Source organism: Tachyglossus aculeatus, chromosome 8 (assembly GCF_015852505.1).
Source record: "Tachyglossus aculeatus isolate mTacAcu1 chromosome 8, mTacAcu1.pri, whole genome shotgun sequence".
Taxonomy (NCBI): domain Eukaryota; kingdom Metazoa; phylum Chordata; class Mammalia; order Monotremata; family Tachyglossidae; genus Tachyglossus; species Tachyglossus aculeatus.
The window spans coordinates 1,342,412-1,364,369 of record NC_052073.1 but is presented as its reverse complement, the minus strand read 5'-3'; the positions used below and the strand labels follow the sequence as shown (position 1 = coordinate 1,364,369).

Genomic DNA, 21,958 nt, shown 5'->3' with positions numbered 1-21,958 from the left:
GATATGAAAAAAGGAGTCCTGGGTGAGGGGGTGGGCATGAACAAACAGTCGACGGCAAGAGACGAGATGGAGGCCCAAGGAGAAGTAGCAAAGTTTGCGGGCGGAGAGATTTTCCGGGCTCCAGCTGGAGTGCCTGGTGAAAGGATTTTGAGGGTTTCTACTGCAAACAGTAGGATAGCAGTAAACACCATAGATTGATTGATTACAGCCCGTAACCCCAAAATTCTCCGAGGGTGAGGTGTGGAGCATCAACCAATCATATTTATCGAGTGCTTACCACGTGCAGAGCACTGTACTGAGTGCTTGGGCGACTACAATATAACAGACACATTCCCTGCCCACATCGAGTTGATAATCTAGAGAAGGCCAGAGCCAGCCACTTGAGTTTTCCCTTAGAGGAAAATGTGAGTCCGGATCAGAGCAAATTCATTTCCTCCTCTCCAATTTCCTTCTGCGTCGCCCTTTGCACTTGGATTTGCGTCCTTTATTCACCCCTCCCTCAGCCCCTTAGCACTTATATGCGTAGCCGTAATGTATTTATATCAATGTCCGTCTCCCCATCTAGACCGTAAGCTCACTGTGGGATGAGAATGTGTCTACCCACTCTGTACTCTCCCACGTGCCTAGCACGGTGCTCTGCACACAGTTAGCACTCAATAAATGCGATTGATTCAGTGATCAGGACACCATCCTGGAGGCCCTGCCTTTATGGTTGAATAAGATGGCTTTCTGCCCCCGGTTTACCATTCGGTCAATCGATGCCTTCCTTTGTCTCCCTCGAGGACAGTCGTGAGGAGTGTGGATGCAAGGCCAGGGTTAGGGAGAAGGCGTTGAGCTAGTTGCGGGCATCATCATCATCAATCGTATTTATTGAGCGCTTCCTATGTGCAGAGCACTGTACTAAGCGCTTGGGAAGTACAAATTGGCAACATATAGAGACAGTCCCTACCCAGCAGTGGGCTCACAGTCTAAAAGGGGGAGACAGAGAACAAAACCAAACATACTAACAAAATAAAAGAAATAGAACAGATATGTACAAGTAAAATAAATAAATAGAGTAATAAATATGTACAAACATATATACATCTATACAGGTGCTGTGGGGAAGGGAAGGAGGTAAGATGGGGGGATGGAGAGGGGGACGAGGGGGAGAGGAAGGAAGGGGCAGTTGTCAGTGTGATCCCAACCAAGGGGCCTGCCACGGGATCGGCGAGCCGGGACTCCCTCAGAGGTCAGCGGAGAGAGGGGAGGGTAACTGAGTCAGCTGAGGCATCTGGTACGTGGCACCTCTTTCCTCTGCCCCCCATCCCATCGCGGGATGGATCGGGACCGAGACTCGGCTTTCTCCGACAAGATTGGGTGGGGTTCAAACTCTGGAATCGTCTGGAGCTGAAACCGCCCGGGCAGGGAAGTGGATTTCTGTGGAGAGCCTGACTCGGAGAAGCTTAGCGGCGAGCGTGGGAGACTGTGTTAGACTGTGAGCCCACTGTTGGGTAGGGGCTGTCTCTATATGTTGCCAACTTGGACTTCCCAAGCGCTTAGTACAGTGCTCTGCACACAGTAAGCGCTCAATAAATACGATTGGTGATGAGCGTGGGGCCGGGCAAGATGCAGTCTTGGAAATGGAGGCTGGGCCGGGTCCTTCGGGGCTCCCGGAAGGCTGACCCCAGAGGCAAAACCAGGCCTGTGCCCGGGGAGGCCCAGTCATCGTTCCTCTGCTCTAGGTTCTCGTTGTAGACCAGGGAAATGAACCAGTTATCATCGTCATCATCATCAATCGTATTTATTGAGCGCTTACTATGTGCTGAGCACTGTACTAAGCGCTTGGGAAGTCCAAATTGGCAACATATAGAGACAGTCCCTACCCAACAGTGGGCTCACAGTCTAAAAGGGGGAGACAGAGAACAAAACCAAACATACTGACAAAATAAAATAAGTAGAATAGATATGTACAAGTAAAATAACTAAATAAATAGAGTGTGGTGGGTGACAGGGCACAAACCCCATTCCCCCTCTTCCTCCTCCTCCTCCTTCTTTCCACCCCCTCCAGATGGTCCAGACCAAGAATGGCTCTCCAGGGAAAAGAGGTAGTCAGTCAGTCAGTCATATTTATTGAGCCCTTACTGTGTGCAGAGCATGTTACTAAGTGCTTGGGAGAGCACGGTATAACAGAAATATTCCCTGCCCAGAACGAGCTTACGTTCTAGAGGGTGAGACAGACATTAATATAAATAAATAGATTACGGATAGATACTTAAGTCCTGTGGGGCTGGGAGGAGGATCAATAAAGGGAGCAAGTCAGGGTGATGCAGAAGGGAGCGGGAAAAGAGAAGATGAGGGCTCAGGCAGGGGATCAATCAATCAATCGTATTTATTGAGTGCTTACTGTGTGCAGAGCACTGTACTAAGCGCTTGGGAAGTGCAAGTTGGCAAGAGGGAAGGCTTCTTGGAGGAGCCGTGCCTTCAAAAAGGCTATGAAGAGGGGGAAATAATTGTCTGGATATGAGGTAGTGTTATGGGACAGAAGAGAGTGATGGCATTTGTTAAGATTTTTAGACTGTGAGCCCACTCTTTTAGACTGTGAGCCCACTGTTGGGTAGGGACTGTCTCTATATGTTGCCAACTTGTACTTCCCAAGCGCTTAGTACAGTGCTCTGCACACAGTAAGCGCTCAATAAATATGATTGATTGATTGATTGATTGATTGATTGATAAGCACTTCCTATGTGCAAGCACTGTTCTAAGCGCTGGGGAGGATACAGGGTGATCAGGTTGTCCCACGGGGGGCTCACAGTCTCCATCCCCATTTTACAGATGAGGGAACTGAGGCATAGAGAAGTTGCCCAAAGTCACACAGCTGACAAGTGGCGGAGCCGGAATTTGAACCCATGACCTCTGACTCCCAAGCCCGGGCTCTTTCCACTGAGCCACGACTGCTTCTCTGTCTGGAGATGTCTGGAGAGCTGGGCACGGCGCTCTCTCTAAAGGCAGGAAAGGGGTTAAGGAAGAAAATCACTTGAATCCAGGCCAGTGACGCCTTAGGTAAAGGGGAAATGGAAATTTCAGGGGAGAAATTGCAGCAACTTCAAGTTTTTTGCAAACCACTGATTGGTTTCTAAAAATGGGCATTTTCATGCGGTAGAAGGGTAGTCCACGGGAGAAAAGAGAGGGCTTCGGTGGGCCCGCCGAGGAGAGGAAATGGCTCTCCACACAGCTGCCCCGGCCCCTTCCCTCATGGTGAGTGATGCTAAAAGCTTCCCACCCTCAAATCCCATCTCCTCCAGGAGGCTTCCCTGATTAATCTCCCTTCCTCCCAACCTTTTTCCGTACACCCGCCACTTCAGGACTTTTTGGGTCACCTGAGCACCTGGGTCCTACTGTCGTCATCGCCCAACCCCTGCACTTCCGTAGATACGTTTATACCCAATTGCTGCCCCCAGACCTGTAATTTAGCCTCAGTCTCCCCCTTTTAGACTGTGAGCCCACTGTTGGGTAGGGACTGTCTCTATATGTTGCCAACTTATACTTCCCAAGCGCTTAGTCCAGTGCTCTGCACACAGTAAGCGCTCAGTAAATACGATTGAATGAATGAATGAGGGCAGGAATCATGTCTATTATCCCGAGCATAGTCTCCCAAGTCCTCAGTTCAACGCTCTGCACAAAGTGAGCTCTCGATAAATGCTGTTGACTGACTGTCGGTTGTGACTCAGTGGAAAGAGCACAGGCTTTGGAGCCAGGGGTCCCGGGTTCAAATCCCGGCTCCGCCACTTGTCAGCTGGGTGACTTTGAGCAAGTCACTTCACTTCTCTGCGCCTCAGTTACCTCATCTGTAAAATGGGGATTAAGCTTGTGAACCCCACATAGGACAACCTGATCACCTTGTAAACTCCCCAGAGCTTAGAACAGTGCTTTGCACATAGTAAGTGCTTAATAAATGCCATTATTATTAGGAAGCAGCGTGGCTCAGTGGAAAGAGCCCGGGCTTTGGAGTCAGAGGTCGTGGGTTCAAATCCCAGCTCCACCAATTGTCAGCTGTGTGACTTGGGGTAAGTCACTTCACTTCTCTGGGCCTCAGTTACCTCATCTGTAAAATGGGGATTAAAAACTGTGAGCCCCCCGTGGGACAAACTGATCACCTTGTATCCCCCCCCAGCGCTTAGAACAGTGCTTTGCGCATAGTAAGCGCTTAATAAATGCCATCATTATTATTATTATTAAAATGGGGATTAAGATTGTGAACCCCACATGGGAGAACCTGATCACCTTGTATCCCCCCCCCAGCGCTTAGAACAGTGCTTTGCACATAATGAGCACTTAACAAATACCAAAATTATTATTATTATTATCCCTCCGCTTGGGACCATTCCTGCCCCTGGAAGCAGTGCCCGGAAAACCAGCCGGGAGGACGTCGTCAGCCTCGCTCTCGCTGCCAGAGGAATGGCTCCTCCGGAGAGGAGGTGGGGGTCCCTGGGGTCCCTTGCCGCCTGCCCGGCCACGCCAGCGGAACAGAAGTCCAGCAATAATAATAATAATAATGATGGCATTTGTTTAGCGCTTACTATGTGCAGAGCACTGTTCTAAGCGCTGGGGGGGATACGAGGTGATCAGGTTGTCCCACGTGGGGCTCACAGTCTTATTCCCCATTTTACAGGTGAGGGAACTGAGGCTCAGAGAAGTTAAGTGACTTGCCCAAGGTCACACAGCAGACATGTGGTGGAGTCGGGATTCGAACCCATGACCTCGGACTCCAAAGCCCGGGCTCTTTCCACCGAGCCACGCTGCTTCGCAGCAAGGGTGGGAAGCCGGGCCTAGAGGATTCAAGGGCCACCGGGGTCGTCTCCCAAGCAAACAGGCAGACGGACGGACGGCAGTTCTCCAGCCACCCTGCCGCCGCCAAGCAGCATGACATAATGGGAAGAGCGTGGGCCTGGAAGACAGAAGGTCATGGGTTCTAATCCCGGCTCTCCCACTCATCTGCTGTGTGGCCTTGGGCAAGTCGTTTCCCTTCTCAGTTACCTCATCTGTAAAAATGGGGATTGAAACTACAAACCCCACATAGGACAGGGACTGGGTCCAACCCGATTTGCTTGTAATAATAATAATAATGGCATTTATTAAGCGCTTACTATGTGCAAAGTACTGTTCACAGCACTCAATAATAATAATAATGATGGCATTTATTAAGCGCTTACTATGTGCAAAGCACTGTTCTAAGCGCTGGGGGGGATACAAGGTGATCAGGTTGTCCCACGTGGGGCTCACAGTCTTAATCCCCATTTTACAGGTGAGGGAACTGAGGCACAGAGAAGTGACTTGCCCAAAGTCACACAGTTGGCAGAGCCGGGATTCGAACCCGTGACCTCTTGACTCCAAAGCCCGGGCTCTTTCCACTGAGCCACGCTGCTTCTCTATCCACCCCAGCGCCTAGTAGAGTGCCTGGCACATAATAGGCGCTTAAACAAATATCACGATGATTCCATTCATTCGATCGTATTTATTGAGCGCTTACTGTGTGCAGAGCACTGTACTAAGCGCTTGGGAAGTCCAAGTTGGCAACACCTAGAGACGATCCCTACCCAACAGTGGGCTCACAGTCTAGAAAGGGGAGACAGACAACAAAACAAAACATATTAACAAAATAAAATAAATAGAATAAATATGTACAAATAAAATAAATAGAATAATAAATACATCCTTCCCTTCCCCACAGCACCTGTATGTTTGTACATATTTGTTACTCTATTTATTTTACTTGTACATATCTATTCTATTTATTTTATTTTGTTAGTATGTTTGGTTTTGTTCTCTGTCTCCCCCTTTTAGACTGTGAGCCCACTGTTGGGTAGAGACCGTCTCTCTATGTTGCCAACTTGGACTTCCCAAGCGCTTAGTCCAGTGCTCTGCACACAGTAAGCGCTCAATTAATACGATTGATGATGATGATGACGACATCCAAACACAACACCTTGGCCAACACCATCGTTCTCCCTTGATTTCCCTGCTTTCCACGGACCCGGGTTGAACCCACCCGGGATTCTGTCTGATTCATTTTTCAGATCAAAAACCTCTTTTGTCTTATTTCAAACCCTAAAGAGCTCCTTATTTAGCCCCTTATGAATATTGGAGGCCGGGAAATTCATCATTTTGGCAGGCCCTGCACGGCCCTCGCCGCTGGCTGTGACTCATCGGAGGGCGTTGGGCTGTGCCACGCCGGGAGCCTGGTGGCTCGGTGCCAGGACCTTTTAGACTGTGAGCCCACTGTTGGGTAGGGACCGTCTCTATATGTTGCCAACTTGGACTTCCCAAGCGCTTAGTACAGTGCTCGGCACACAGTAAGCGCTCAATAAGTACGATTGATGATGATGATGAGGACCCGGAGCCGGGCGCGGAAGCGCCCACAGCTCTATGTGCATCGGAGGGCACCTGGATCGCAGGAAACTAGAGAAGCAGCGTGGCTCAGTGGAAAGAGCCCGGGCTTTGGCGTCAGAGGTCATGGGTTCAAATCCCAGCTCCGCCAATTGTCAGCTCTGTGACTTTGGGCAAGTCGCTTCACTTCTCTGGGCCTCAGTTACCTCATCTGTAAATGGGGATGAAGACTGTGAGCCCCCCCGTGGGACAACCTGATCACCTTGTAACCTCCCCTGCGCTTAGAACGGTGCTTTGCACATAATAAGCACTTAATAAATGCCATCATTATTATTATTATTATTGAGTGCTTACGGTGGGCAGAGCGTTGTACTGAGCTCTTGGCTAAGTATAATGCAAAAACAGACACAGTCCCTGCCCACAACGAGGTTACAGTCAATTCTATTTATTGTTTATGGTATTAAGCACTTACTATGTGCCAGGCACTGTTCTAAGCGCTGGGCAAAATACAAGATAATCAGGTTGGACACAGGCCTTGCCCCGCATAAGGCTCACAGTCTTAATCTGTGGAGGCATGGAGGCAGGGTGGCTCAGTGGAAAGAGCCCGGGCTTTGGAGTCAGAGGTCATGGGTTCAAACCTCGGCTCCTCCAACTGTCAGCTGTGTGACTTTGGGCAAGTCACTTCACTTCTCTGTGCCTCAGTTACCTCATCTGTAAAATGGGGATTAAGACTGTGAGCCCCCCGAGGGACAACCTGATCACCTTGTAACCTCCTCAGCGCTTAGAACAGTGCTTTGCACATAGTAAGCGCTTAATAAATGCCATTATTATAATCCCCATTTTAAGTCGAGGTCACTGAGACGCAGAGAAGCGAAGTGACTCACCCAAGGTCACACAGCAGACGAGTGGCGGAGTCAGGACTAGAAGTCCCAGGCCCGTGCTCTGTCCACCAGAACACCCCGTTCCTACTGAGCGCTTACTGTGTGCAAAGCACTGTACTAAGCACTTAGGAGAGTACACTATAACATACACATACCCTGCCCATAATGAGCTTACAGACTGGGGGGGGATAGACAATATAAAGAAATAAAATTACAGATATGGACATAAGTGCTATGGGGCTGGGAGGGAGGATGAATAAAGGAAGCAAGTCAAGGCGATGCAGACGGGAGTGGGAGAAGAGGAAAGGAGGGCTTAATCAGGGAAGCCCTCGTGGAGGAGATGTGCCTTCTGTAATAATAATAATGTTGGTATTTGTTGAGCGCTTACTATGTGCCAAACACTGGGGTAGATACAAGGTAATCAGGTTGTCCCATGTGGGGCTCACAGTCTTCATCCCCATTTTACAGATGATAGAACTGAGGCCCAGAGAAGTGAAGTGACTTGCCCAAAGTCACACAGCTGACAAGTGGCGGAGCCGGGATTTGAACCCACGACCTCTGACTCCAAAGCCCGCGCTCTTTCCACTGAGCCACGCTGCTTCTCCCAAGTCTTCGAAGGAAGGGAGAGCCATTGTTCGTTCATTCAGTCACATTTATTGAGCACTTACTGTGGGCAAAGCACTGTATTAAGCGCTTGGGAGAGTGCAATGGAACAATAAACAGACAGCTTCCCTGCCCACAACGAGCTTAAAGTCTGGAGGGGGGAGACAGGCATTAATATGAACGAATAAATAAATGACAAGCGTGTACATAACTGCTGTGGGGCTGGAAGGCAGGATGTGGGGTGTTGTGGTACCTGCCTCCAAACCCCTCCCCTGATCTCCGACTCACCACATAATAATAATAATAATAATAATGGTATTTGTTAAGCACTTACTATGTGCAAAGCACTGTTCTAAGCGCTGGGGCGGTTACAAGGTAATCAGGTTGTCCCACGGGGGGGCTTACAGTTTTAAGCCCGCGCTCTTTCCACTGAGCCACGCTGCTTCTCCCAAGGCTTCAAAGGAAGGGAGAGCCATTGTTCGTTCATTCAATCACATTTATTGAGCACTTACTGTGGACAAAGCACTGTATTAAGCGCTTGGGAGAGTGCAATGGAACAATAAACAGACAGCTTCCCTGCCCACAACGAGCTTAAAGTCTGAAGGGGGAAGACAGGCATTAATATGAATGAATAAATAAATGACAAGCATGTACATAACTGCTGTGGGGCTGGAAGGCGGGATGTGGGGTGATGTGGTACCTGCCTCCAAGCCCCTCCCCTGATCCCCGATTCACCATATTCATTCATTCATTCAATCGTATTTATTGAGCGCTTACTGTGTGCAGAGCATTTTACTAAGCGCTTGGGAAGTGCCATATCCACAGTAGGTTCTGGATGTCTTGGGAGCGGATGATTTGAGCGGGAGGGGAGAGGAGAGGGATGTTGGGGGCAGAGTTTGGGTCTCTGCTCCCTGCCTTCAAGCACCAAGGGAAGAAAGAAGGACCCTTGTTCTGGGTGAGCCAAGAGTTGGGAACTTTTTGCCATTTGGGAGCCCAGCTGGGATGGAGCAGGGTACTAAATCAAATGGAGATTGACCGTCAAATTGGTAGGTCGTTAATAAGCCTGTGGGAAAGTTCAGGCCATTTTTCTGTGTCCCGAGGAAGGCTCCGGAGTCGAACTTTCGGGTTCTAAACTAGGATGGGAAAAGTCGGAGCGGAAAGCGACGGGTCAGCTCCGATTCTGGAGAAGTTGGAGTGGAAGACGGTTGGGCGGCTCTGATTCTAGAGAAGGTGGAGCAGAAAAGCAGTCAGCTCTGATTCTGGAGGAGCTGGAGCAGAAAAGCATCTCTGATTCTGGAGGAGCTGGAACAGAAAGACAGCTCTGATTCTGGAGAAGTTGGAGCAGAGAGTGGTCGGCTCTGATTCTAGAGAAGTTGGAGCAGAAAGCCACTCTGATTCTGGAGATGTTGGAGCAGAAAGCAGCCCTAATTCTGGAGACGTTGGAGCAGAAAGTGGTCAGCTCTGATTCTAGAGAAGTTGGAGCAGAATGGTTTTGGTTTCACCCTTCTACTTCACGCTTTATTTATATAATGAGCAGATTGCAGAACCTGGGAATTCTGCATTAAAAACATTCGCTCCTTAGTTATTGGACTTCTGATTTCTCTTGTGTGGTAGATCCATTGGCTTTTTGCCTTTCGAAACGTTAGGGAATTGTTGGGCTAGGAGAAGTAAGTAATCAAATAGCCCTAAAACTAAAAAAGGAATAATTAAGAAATGTATAACCATTTCTGAAGCAAAACGGGGGAAAATTTGTTCTGCCAAAATTTTTCACCCCGGCCCCAGCCGCTCTCGCTCCCAACGAAGCCAGCTTGGTTAAGGCCCCGAGAACGAGAACTCTCTCTGGCGAGCCGGCTTCCAGGCCGGGTTTTCCACCTCACCCCATGAGAGGACTCTAAAACCCGAGGCGTGGATTGAAATTTTAAAATTAGAAACTCTAATTCCCAGATTAAGGATCCAAGAGTCACTTGAAACATCTTGTTATTTTTCAGGAGTAATTGCCCTTCTGAAAGGTTTATAATGTTGTGGAAAAGGCGTCGACCCTCCTTCTAGATTCGCGAATCGATAAAGAATGAGCAGAAGTAGAGAAGTAGATCTTTTGGGGGGCTCTGACTGGTTTGTGCTTAAAGTATTAGGGGAGCTTGTGATCACAGAGGGAGTCTCCCCTCCCTACCACCCCTTTTTCTGACTGATTGTTTTAATAATCATGATATTTTTTTAAGTGCTTACTATGTGCCAGACACTGTACTAAGCGCTGGGCAGGTTTGGATCCATACCCCCCAATTCGTCCTCATTTGTAGAACTGTAGACAAGCTTACAGTCCTCTAGACTGTAAACTCATTGTGGGCAATGGATGTGTCTGTTGTTATGTTCTACTCTTCCAAGCATGTAGTACAGCGCTCTTAAACGCTTACCATGTGCAACGCCCTGTTCTAAGCACTGGGGAGGTCACAAGATGATCAGATTTATTTTTAATAATAATAATGGCATTTATTAAGCGCTTACTACGTGCAATGCACTGTTCTAAGCGCTGGGGAGGTTACAAGGCGATCAAATTTATTTTATTTTATTTGTACAAATTTATTCTATTGATTTTATTTTGTTAACATGTTTTGTTTTGTCGTCCATCTCCCCCTCCTAGACTGTGAGCCCGCTGTCGGGTAGGGACCGGCTCTAGATGTTGCCAACTTGGACTTCCCAAGCGCTTAGTACAGTGCTGTGCACACAGTAAGCGCTCAACTGTTGCCGACTTGTAATAATAATAATAGTAATAATGGCATTTATTAAGCGCTTACTATGTGCAAGGCACTGTTCTAAGCGCTGGGGAGGTTACAAGGTGATCAGGTTGTCCCATGGGGGGCTCACAGTCCAAGCGCTTAGTACAGTGTTCTGCAAACAATAAGCGCTCAATAAATACAATTGAATGAATGAATGAATGCACATCATCATCATCATCATCAATCGTATTTATTGAGCGCTTACTATGTGCAGAGCACTGTACTAAGCGCTTGGGAAGTACAAATTGGCAACATATGGAGACAGTCCCTACCCAACAGTGGGCTCACAGTCTAAAAGGGGGAGACAGAGAACAAAACCAAACATACTAACAAAATAAAATAAATAGAATAGATATGTACAAATAAAATAAATAAATAAATAAATAGAGTAAAAAATATGTACAAACATATATACATATATACAGGTGCTGTGGGGAAGGGAAGGAGGTAAGATGGGGGGTATGGAGAGGGGGACGAGGGGGAGAGGAAGGAAGGGGCTCAGTCTGGGAAGGCCTCCTGGAGTATATGCTCCATATACATAGTATATATACATAGTATATATGAGCATAGTATATGCTCAATTAATATGATTGACTGACTGTGTTTGTTGGGATGACATAGCTCTTTGCCTCTTCAGGACCCTAAACCACTTTCATGTCCAGAGTAAAATCCCCTCAAATGTAGTTATTTTAAAATTTAAACATTTCTCCCAGGGCGGCACATCGTGTCTTAGTTGCCGATAGAACCAGGGATGTTTGTCTTCATATTTAGAAGGAGAAACCTGGGCCCAGAGAGGTTAGGTGACTCGCTAGAAATCACACAGCAGGTCAGCGGCAGAGCCGGCGTTCAGCCTTGGTCCTCCGACCCCTCATTCCGTGCTTGATCGACTTGACCACGGGAACCTTTTTCAAAGGTCCTCTGACTCGGGGGGGCTTCTCGGATTGGGGAGGACGGGATGCTTGGCCTTCATATTTCAAGGTGATTCCACAGTAAGCGCTCAGTGAATAGCATTGATTGATTGGTGGATTTACCAGAGGGTGAAGATGAGGCTGAACAGCTTGAGTATCCTTAGGACCCGCAATGATTTCACGTGTGTATTCTTCCCCCAGAGCTTAGTGCAGTGCTCCGCCCTGTATATATGTTTGTACATATCTTTTACTCTATTTATTTATTTATTTTATTTGTACGTATCTATTCTATTTATTTTATTTTGTTAGTATGTTTGGTTTTGTTCTCTGTCTCCCCCTTTTAGACTGTGAGCCCACTGTTGGGTAGGGACTGTCTCTATATGTTGCCAGTTTGTACTTCCCAAGCGCTTAGTCCAGTGCTCTGCACATAGTAAGTGCTCAATAAATACGATTGATGATGATGATGAAAAGTAGCGCGGTCTTGTGGAGAAAGCCTGGGCCTGGGAATTGGAGGACTTGGGCACCGCTTACCTCCTGCGTGACCTCGGAAAGGCCAGTTTCCAGCTCTGTGCCTCTGTTTCCTCATCTGTAAAATGGAGATTAAATCCTCCTCCTACTTAGACTGTGAGCCCCACGTGGAACAGGGACTGTACCCTGCCTGATTATCTTGTATCTACCCCAGTGCTCAGTACAGTGCTTGGCACATAGTAAGTGCTTAACAAATGCCGCAGAGAAAATGAAAATAAAGGGGATGCTCGTTGGGGAGAGCCAAGATCTAACGGCCCAGAGAGCGGGAGGAAGGGTGGGCTCTTTGGGGGGCTGTGGAGCCTCTTGACCTTCCGGGCTGCCTGGGGACATGGGGGAGGGCAGATAGGTCATGCCCCCCTACCTGTTACCTCTGTGTCCTCCCCAGGTCGGAGGGCGCCTTCCTGCCCCCTCTGTGCTTGATCCAACACCAAATCTGAGGGAACCCTCAGATCCCAGATTTCTGCCTCCCAGCCTGCAATTTAGCGTGTACTGTGTGCAGAGCACTGGACTGAGCGCTCGGGAAGTCCAAGTGCTTGGTCCAGTGTTCTGCACACAGGAAGCGCTCAAGTCAGGAAAAATACATAATTCACAGAGCCGATTGTTGAGAAGAAAGCCACGAAGGATTTTTCTGGGGGAGAAGGTTGCTCTGTACAGGTGAAAAAGAAAGCAGCTTCGGATGCCGAATTTGTGGTGAAAGATCCTGTAGGAAAAAGATTGAATTTTGAGATCTTGACTGTGAGCCCACTGTTGGGTAGGGACCGTCTCTATATGTTGCCAACTTGGACTTCCCAAGTGCTTAGTCCAGTGCTCTGCACATATGTATATATGTATATATGTGTGTGTGTGTGTATGTATATATGTGTATATATATGTACATATATGTATATATGTATATGTTTGTACATATTTATTACTCTATTTTACTTGTACATATCTATTCTATTTATTTTATTTTGTTAGTATGTTTGGTTTTGTTCTCTGTCTCCCCTTTTAGACTGTGAGCCCACTGTTGGGTAGGGGCTGTCTCTATATGTTGCCAATTTGTACTTCCCAAGCGCTTAGTACAGTGCTCTGCACATAGTAAGCGCTCAATAAATATGATTGATGATGATGATGATCCTAACCTCTGGCCTATACCTTCGGCATCCAGACAAAGCTGGGAAAACAGTGGAGCAGGGCGTTGGAATTGCAGGCCCCTTCCCCCCTCCCCCACCGGTGGATGTCTCTCAGCCAGTGGCTGAGGTAGTGAGGGGTGCCTAGTATAGTTGTTGGCACCTAGTAAGAGCCTAACAAATACCACAAAATAAAAATAAAGGGAGATGCTCACTGGGGAGAGCCGAGATCTAACGGCAGAGAGGGTGGGAAGAAGGGTGGCCCCCTCGCGTGGCTCTGGAAACTCTGGGCTACCCCAGTCCCTGCCCTCTGCATTCTCCATCTTACGCTCTCTGCCTTCATCTTGTGCCAAATCCTTCAATTTACATTTCCCCGGAACTGAGAAATGTCCAGACCCCAGAGCAATCCCCAATGACAGATTGCGGCAAAGGACTTAAAATGTTTAATTCAGCTCGGAAAGATCGAAGATGAGATCCTTTCCTGGCACTGACGTCAAACTACGGCACTGGGTTAGGAGGAGGGTTGCAGGTGTCTGTGATTTTGAGCGGAAGCGTTCAGCAAATATCGGGGCTCCTTTGGACAGAGAGAACCGGCACGTCAGGTGTGGAAAAATCAGCCCTCTCTGCGGGGTCTGGTGGTCCACCCGGGGTCCGGGAGGGGGCTGGCGTTGCTGTACAGCTTGGACGGTGAAGTGAGGACCCGGCTACCGTGGTTAAAGCGACCCGACTGAACCGAGCCGGCTAAAAATCTTCCTGTCTTCCCCCTTAGAGTGGAAACTCCTCGCAGGCAGGGAACGTGTCCCGGGTTTCTAAGGCACTTCCCAAGGGCTCAGTACAGTGCATCGCTCACCAGCAGTCGTGCAGTATATAGCACCACATATATACGGGGGAATAGTGATGGCCAGCTCAGAGATTTTCTTTGCCAGACCTTTGAAATGACTTTAGGGGGAGAGCGAGAGTGAAAGTATAGTAAGAGAGGCGATGAGAGTGGGTGGGAGCAAAGGTTTTTAAAAGGTGAGGGGGCATGGGGTCCCAAGGCAGCAGAGGACTGTTCTAAGTGCCAGAGGCACAAGTGGAGTCAACCAGTGATATTTATTGAGCACTTACTGTGCTCAGGACATTGTTCTAAGTGCTAGGGAGAAAGCAGACACAATTCCTGCCTTCGAGGAGCTTACATTTTATCCAAGAAGATGGGCATTAAATTGCAGGTGGGGGAAGGAACCAAGTGTAAAGATACAGTAATAATGGTGTTCGTTACACTCTTATTATGTGCCAAGCATTGTACTAAGCGCTCGGGTAGATACAGGATAATCAGGTCCCACATGGGGCTCACAAGTCTTGAGTGGGAGGGAGGGCAGGTATGGAATCCCCATTTGCAGTTGAGGGAACTGAGGCACAGAGAAGTGAACTGACTTGCCCAAGGTCACTCAGCAGGTCCGTGGCTGAGCCAAAATTGGAACCCAGGTCCTCCGATTTCCAGGCCCGGGCTTTCTCCACTAGGCCAAGTTGCTTCTTGTGAGATCTGCTAAAGTGCTGTGGCAGTGAGCACCCAAATGTTTAAGGGGGGAAAAGAGTCAACAAGGGTGACCCACTAGGAAGGGAAATCAGTTGGGGAGTCGAGAGATTAATCAGGGAAGACTTCCTGGAGTAGATGTGATTTTTAGTAGCGCTTTGAAGGGGGGGAGAATGGGGGCTGTCGGATATGAAAGGGGAAGAAAGTCCGGACAGGAGGGAGGTCGTGAGCACGGGGTCAGTGGCGAGAGAGACAAGGGTGAGGCATAATGAGTAGGCTGGTTTTAGAGGAACAAAGTGTGCTGGCTGGGTTGAAGTGGGAGAAGAGCGAGGATAAGTAGGGGGAGAAGGCCGATCGAGCATCTTGTTGCCGATGAGGAGTTTCTGCTTAATGCGAAGATGGATGGGCAGCCACTGGAGATTTCTGAGGAGTGGGGGGACGTGGCAGAAAAATGAATCAGAAAAAAAGATCCGGGCAGCAGAGTGAAGTATGGGCTGGAGAGGGGAGAGGCTCAAGAGAGATTAGGTTTTAATTGTCAGCGATTCTCTCTAAGCCCCTGGCCTGTCCCCATGGAGAGATTTCCAGGCCGGACCCCACTGGCCAGGTGGGCTGGCCACTCACCCGCCGATTGACTGGTGACCGAGTCAGATGACTTTCACCCTGCCTGTGTTGCCCACGCTGGTTCTCACAGCCGGAGTCCTTCCGAAAACCATTTAGTGCAGAGGTGAGGCTTGAAAGCACTTTACCTGCCTCCCAGAGGGGTCATGAGGAGTAATTAGTTCATGTTTGTCAAGTTCTTTGAAGATGAAGTGTGAGATAAACAAACCAGATCATTAAAAATTAAAAGCAGAGCGGATACAAGCGGCTCAAACCTCCGGGGGCCAGATTCTCCAGTCCGCAGTGGCCCAGAGCTCCCAGGTCCGTTATTGGCCTCATCCTTAACAGCGCCGGCCTGGGGACTGATCAGCCCGGGCTCATCCGAGCTCTTGGAAAGAGTCCGAGGGTGGGCACGGGCCTTGCCTTCGAGAAATTCACAGGCTGAAGCGGGATGGCAGGCTTCTAGCTCTTGTCCCCGCTTCCTACCAGTTTGAGGAGTCCAAGGAAGCAGCGGAGAAGCAGCGTGGCTCAGTGGAAAGAGCCCGGGCTTTGGAGTCAGAGGTCAGGGGTTCAAATCCCGGCTCTGCCAATTGCCAGCTGTGTGACTTAGTTCCCTCACCTGTGAAATGGGGATTAAGACCGTGAGCCCCACGTGGGACAACCTGATCACCTTATAACCTCTCCAGCGCTTAGAACAGTGCTTTGCACATAGTAAGTGCTTAATAAATGCCATTTAAAAAAAAAAACAGGCATTAAATCCCCATTTTACAAATGAGGAAACTGAGGCATAGAGCAAACGAATGACTTGCCCATGGTCATACAGCAGCCAAAGTGGCAAGAGAAGGGGTTAGAACTCAGGTCCTCTCACTTCCGCTTTGCACATAGTAAGCGCTTAAGAAATGCCGTCATCATCATCACTGTACTAAGCGCTTGGGAAGTACAGGTTGGCAACATATAGAGATGGTCCCTACCCAACAGCGGGCTCACAGTCTAGAAGGGAACCTCCCCAGTACTTAGAACAGTGCTTTGCACATAGTAAGCGCTTAACAAATACCATCATTATTTATTATTATTATGAATAGCTACACTTGCTCTCTAAGACGTGCTGGTAAGGTTTGCCTCACCGTCACTTTCTAGTGCAGTCTGAGGCCTCACATTTTGACATAAGCTTCCCCGCCCCACCTCCTTCCCTTCCCCACAGCACCTGTATATATGAATATATGTTTGTACATATTTATTACTCTGTTTATTTTACTTGTACATATCTATTCTATTTATTTTGTCTCGTTAATATGTTTGGTTTTGTTCTCTGTCTCCCCCTTCTAGACTGTGAGCCCGCTGTTGGGTAGGGACCGTCTCTAGATGTTGCCAACTTGGACTTCCCAAGCGCCTAGTCCAGTGCTCCGCACACAGTAAGCGCTCAGTAAATACGATTGATTGATTGATTCCGAACCCTAGCTCTTTCCACTAGGCTACACTGCTTCTCTACACACGCTCAAGGGAGTGTGTAGCTGGCTCCACGCCTTGGCCTCCCTCGGGCGGGAGTCTTGGATGCCAGCCCTCGGTGGCTGGGCTCGTGGTGAGAGCAGAGTGGTGTCACCAAGTTGAGCTGTGCGTCCCTCGGCTCCCTGGCGTGGCCATCGAGGTGGCCACTACAGAGCCTCGGGAGGGAGGGAGGGAACTGAAGATCCCAGCCAATAATAATAAGAAGAAGAAGAATGGCATTTGTTAAGCGCTTACTATGTGCCCAGAAGTGTTCTAAGTGCTGGCGTAGATACAAGATTATCAGGTTAAGCGCTTACTATGTGCCCAGAATTGTTCTCAGTGCTCGTGTAGATACAAGATTGTCAGGTTGTCCCCTGTGGGGCTCACACTCTTATCCCCATTTTACAGATAAGGTAACTGAGGCCCAGAGAAGTGAAGTGACTTGCTCAGGGTCACACAGCAGACATGTGCTGTACTGTACTAAGGTGCTAGGAGAAGCAGCGTGGCTCGGTGGAAAGAGCACGGACTTTGGAGTCAGAGGTCCGGCTCCGCCAACTGTTAGCTGTGTGACTTTGTGCAAGTCACTCAACTTCTCTGAGCCTCAGTTACCTCATCTGTAAAATGGGGATTGAGACTGTAGGCCCCCTGTGGGACAACCTGATCACCTTGTAACCTCCCCAGCGCTTAGAACAGTGTTTTGCACATAGTAAGCGCTTAACAAATACCATCATTATTATTATTATTATTATGTGGCAGAGCCAAGATTAGAACCCAGGTCTCCGATGCCCAGGTCCATGCTCTATCCACTAAGCCACTCTGCTTCTAGACATAGTTTCTATCCCACATAGGGCTTGCAGTCTTAATCCCCATTTTACAGGTGAGGGAACTGAGGCACGGAGAAGTGAAGTGTGGCTCAGTGGAAAGAGCCCGGGCTTTGGAGTCAGAATTCATGGGTTTGAATCCCGGCTCCGCCAATTGTCAGCTGGGTGACTTTGGGCAAGGCACTTCACTTCTCTGGGCCTCAGTTCCCTCATCTGTAAACACTGTGAGCCCCCCCAGTGGGACAACCTGATCACCTTGTAACCTGTAGCACTTAGAACAGTGCTTTGCACATAGTAAGCGCTTAATAAATGCCATTATTATTATTATTATTATTATTAAGTGACCTGCCCAAAGTCACACAGTTGACAGAGCCGGGATTTGAACCCATGACCTCTGACTACTGATGGGTAGCAGGGCCTTGCCATCCGGAGTCCTGGCACAGCCCTGGGGTCTGTTCTCCACAGGCCTTGTAATCAATTAATCAATCAATCAATCATATTTATTGAGCGCTTACTGTGTGCAGAGCACTGTACTAAGCACTTGGGAAGTCCAAGTTGGCAACATAAGTTGTCCTTCCCGGCGTGAGTTTGGTTACCATGGCGACAGCTGGGGTTGCCCCACGGTCACTCACCCTGCGGGGTCGGTGGCCCCCGTGGCTCAGCCCCAGGAACCTGACTGGCCCCCGCTTCCTGCCACGTCCCGGCGCCGAGGGCAGAACCCGCGGGGCTCTGTGGGCGCAAGCTGCCCCTTGGGTGGATGAGTGATTAATAAATAAATATGATTGATGATGATGATGATGATGATGATGAGCGATGGCAGAGGGAACCACAGCCGCTGCCGGGCGACAACAGCGTCGACGTGGCCGGCCCGGGGTAGCACCTGATCCGCCCAGGCCTTCACCTCGCCTCGGAGGGGAGTCGTGGTGTGGAAGGGGCACAGAAGCAGCGTGGCTCAGTGGAAAGAGCCCGGGCTTGGGAGTCAGAGGTCAAGGGTTCTAATCCCGGCTCCGCCACTTATTCAAGGCCCTACTGAGAGCTCACCTCCTCCAGAAGGCCTTCCCAGACTGAGCCCCTTCCTTCCTCTCCCCTCCTCATCCCCCTCTCCATCCCCCTCATCTTACCTCCTTCCCTTCCCCACAGCACCTGTATATATGGATATATGTTTGTACATATTTATTACTCTATTTATTTTACTTGTACATATCTATTCTATTTATTTCATTTTGTTAGTGTGTTTGGTTTTGTTCTCTGTCTCCCCCTTCTAGACTGTGAGCCCGCTGTTGGGTAGGGACTGTCTCTATATGTTGCCAACTTGTACTTCCCAAGCGCTTAGTACAGTGCTCTGCACACAGTAAGCGCTCAATAAATACGATTGATTGATTGATTGATTTATTATCCGCTGTGTGACTTTGGGCAAGTCACTTAATAACAATAATAATAATGATGGCATTTATTAAGTGCTTACTAGGTGCAAAGCACTGTTCTAAGCGCTGGGGAGGTTACAAGGTGATCAGGTGGTCCCGCGGGGGGCTCACAGTCGTAATCCCCATTTTACAGATGAGGGAACTGAGGCCCAGAGAAATTAAGTGACTTGCCCAAAGTCACAAAACTGACGATCAATCAATCGTATTTATTGAGCGCTTACTGTGTGCAGAGCACTGTACTAAACACTTGGGAAGTACAAGATGGCAACATATAGAGACAGTCCCTACCCAACAGGGGGACAATCAAACTTGTACTTCCCAAGCGCGTAGTACAGTGCTCTGCACACAGTAAGCGCTCAATAAATACGATTGAATGAATGAATTGGCAGAGCCGGGGTTCGAACTCGTGACTTCTGGCTCCAAAGCCCATGCTCTTCCCACTGAGCCACGCTGCTTCTCTAACTTCGTAACTTCCCTGTTCCCTCATCTGTAAAATGGGAATTACGACTGTGAGCCCCACGTGGGACAACCTGATCACCTTGTATCCCCCCAGCGCTTAGAACAGTGCTTTGCACGTAGTAAGCGTTTAACAAATACCATCATCACTATTATTAAGGGGAAAGTCGGTGGCGGGGGTGGGTTTTCAGACCCATTTTACAGAGGAGGAAACTGAAGCTGAGAGACGATAAGTGAGTTGCCCAAGGTCATACAGAAGTCAAGTGGCTCAGTGGAAAGAGCCTGGGCTTTGGAGTCAGAGGTCATGGGTTCAAATCCCGGCTCTACCAATTGCCAGCTGTGTGACTTGGGGCAAGTCACTTCACTTCTCTGGGCCTCAGTTACCTCATCTGTAAAATGGGGATTAAGACTGTGAGTCCCCCGTGGGACAACCTGATCACCTTGTAACCTCCCCGGTGCTTGGAACAGTGCTTTGCACATAGTAAGCACTTAATAAATACTATCATTATTATTATTATTAAGTGGCAGAGCTGGGATTGGAACGTAGGTCCTCTGACTTCCAGTCTCGGGTGCTTTCCACTGGGCCACACTGCTTCTCAACCTGGGTAGTCAAGCAATATGGCCTAGTGGCAAGAGCACGGCCTTGAGCGGCACAGGACGTGGGTTCTAATCCCGGCCCTGCCACTTGCCTGCTGTGTGACCTTGGGCAAGTCACTCAACTTCTCTGTGCCTCAGTCACTCCACCTGTAAAATGGGAATTAAAACCGGGAGCCGCACGTGGGACAACCTGATTACCTTGTATCTACTCCAGTGCTTGGAACAGTTCTTGGCACATAGTAAGCGCTTAACAGATGATACCATAATTATTATTAGTCTTGAGGACCCGTGATGTCCCGCCACGAAGGGGTGGACCTCTCTCCCTGCTCGCCCTCCTGCCCACCCACCCGCCCGAGGTTCAGGGACCGGTCCTTGCTTTGCAGAGAGATGCCAAGGGCCAGTACCTGTTTGACCTTCTCTGTCACCACCTGAACCTGTTGGAGAAAGACTATTTTGGAATTCGCTTTGTGGATCCGGACAAGCAGCGGGTGAGCAGCAGCTGCCCCCACTCTCTCTCTCTCTCTCTCTCTCTCTCCCTCTCACTCTGTCCCGTTGTCTCACTCTCTCTGTCCCTCTCTGTGTCTCTCATTTTTTCTGTCTGTATCTCACTGTCTCACTCGGGTCTCGCTCACTCTGTCTCTTGTCTCTGTCTCTCCCTATCTCACTCATGCTGTCTCGGTCTCGCTCACTCTGTCTCTTGCCTCTGTCCCTCCCTATCTCACTCGCTCTCTCACTCGTTCTGCCGTCTCATTTGCTGTCTCTGTGTCACTGTCTCTGACACTCTCTCCTCTATCTTGCTCTCCCTCTGTCTGTCTCACCCTCTCTTTGTCTCATTCTCTTTGTCTCTGCCAGTCTCCCTCTGGTGAGAGGGGAAGGCCTGGGTTGGGGGCAGGCGGGTGTGCAGAGCCCAGCATCAACCCCAGGCCTGAGTTAGCCGACCTTTGCCGAAGGTTGGATTAGGATCTGAAAGTTTCCTTTCTGGAGATTTAGCAGCCCACAAGTATTCCCCTTCACCATTCGCCCTTTCTCTATCCCCCCACTCCCCGCCCCCGGCCAGGGACTATTTCCAGGAGAAATCAGTACTGCCCAACTTTGGCACCTGTGCCAGGTTCTCCTGGATTTGATTCCCTTAATGAAGCCATTCTCCGAGCACACAAAAAAACGCAGCCCCTCCGGCTTCCCTCTCCGGGAGGGGTGTGGCGGTCCCACCCGCAGGAAGCGGCCACTATTTCTGTCCCACAGGAGGGCGAGGGGCAGGAGTGAGGGAGAAAAGCCCAGGGAGGTGCATGGCGAGCGCATTTAGTCACGCTGCTGGCTGACCACTGATTTCCAGGACAGGCCACAGGCCTCCACGGGCAGTGTCCCTCCACCCCCTGGCAGGCCGCAGGCGCCAGGCAGATGGGCCCAGCGGTACACAGCCGCCGCCGTGCCAGGGGAAGGGCCGACCGACCCTCACCTCGCTCTGCAGATGCCGTCCAGCGGGGCTTTTTCTTTTGAAGATTCCAGGCTGGGAAAACAAGAATGGGTGCCCGTGCTGATCCCATGGCCCCCGGCAAGCGGGCAGGGAGGCCCGGGATAAATCCTATTGCCGGGGCCAGCCCGGCCCAGGACAGGGCTCCTTTGTCCCGCCAGAAAGATCTCCTTGTGGGTGGGCAGAGGCCCCCAGATGTAGCCAGGGGTGCCCCGCGGTGGCCCCGGTCCCTAGCGTCGGGGGCATCACCCTCCCAGGGTGAGGGTGCTCAGTCCGCCTCCTCCCCTCCTGTCCAGTCTTTGGCTGGAAACAAACGTTCGGACATTTACAAGGGGGTTCAGGAGCCTACAGGGGCAATCCGGTAACCACCCGGAGCCAACCCCAGCCTCCTGCCCGGCCCGGCCAACCAGCCCATCGTTCTG

At 49.7% G+C, this 21,958-nt stretch overlaps 1 protein-coding gene across 2 annotated transcripts in view; it reads left to right on the top strand.

Moving 5' to 3' along the window:
• Positions 1-21,958, top strand: part of FRMD5 (FERM domain containing 5) — a 131,543-nt gene that overhangs the window by 86,737 nt on the left and 22,848 nt on the right. For both annotated transcript variants that reach the window (XM_038750709.1, XM_038750708.1), the window contains exon 2: positions 20,449-20,553. In XM_038750709.1, coding sequence (XP_038606637.1) covers positions 20,449-20,553 — 105 coding nt within the window. The remainder of the gene's footprint in view (positions 1-20,448; positions 20,554-21,958) is intronic.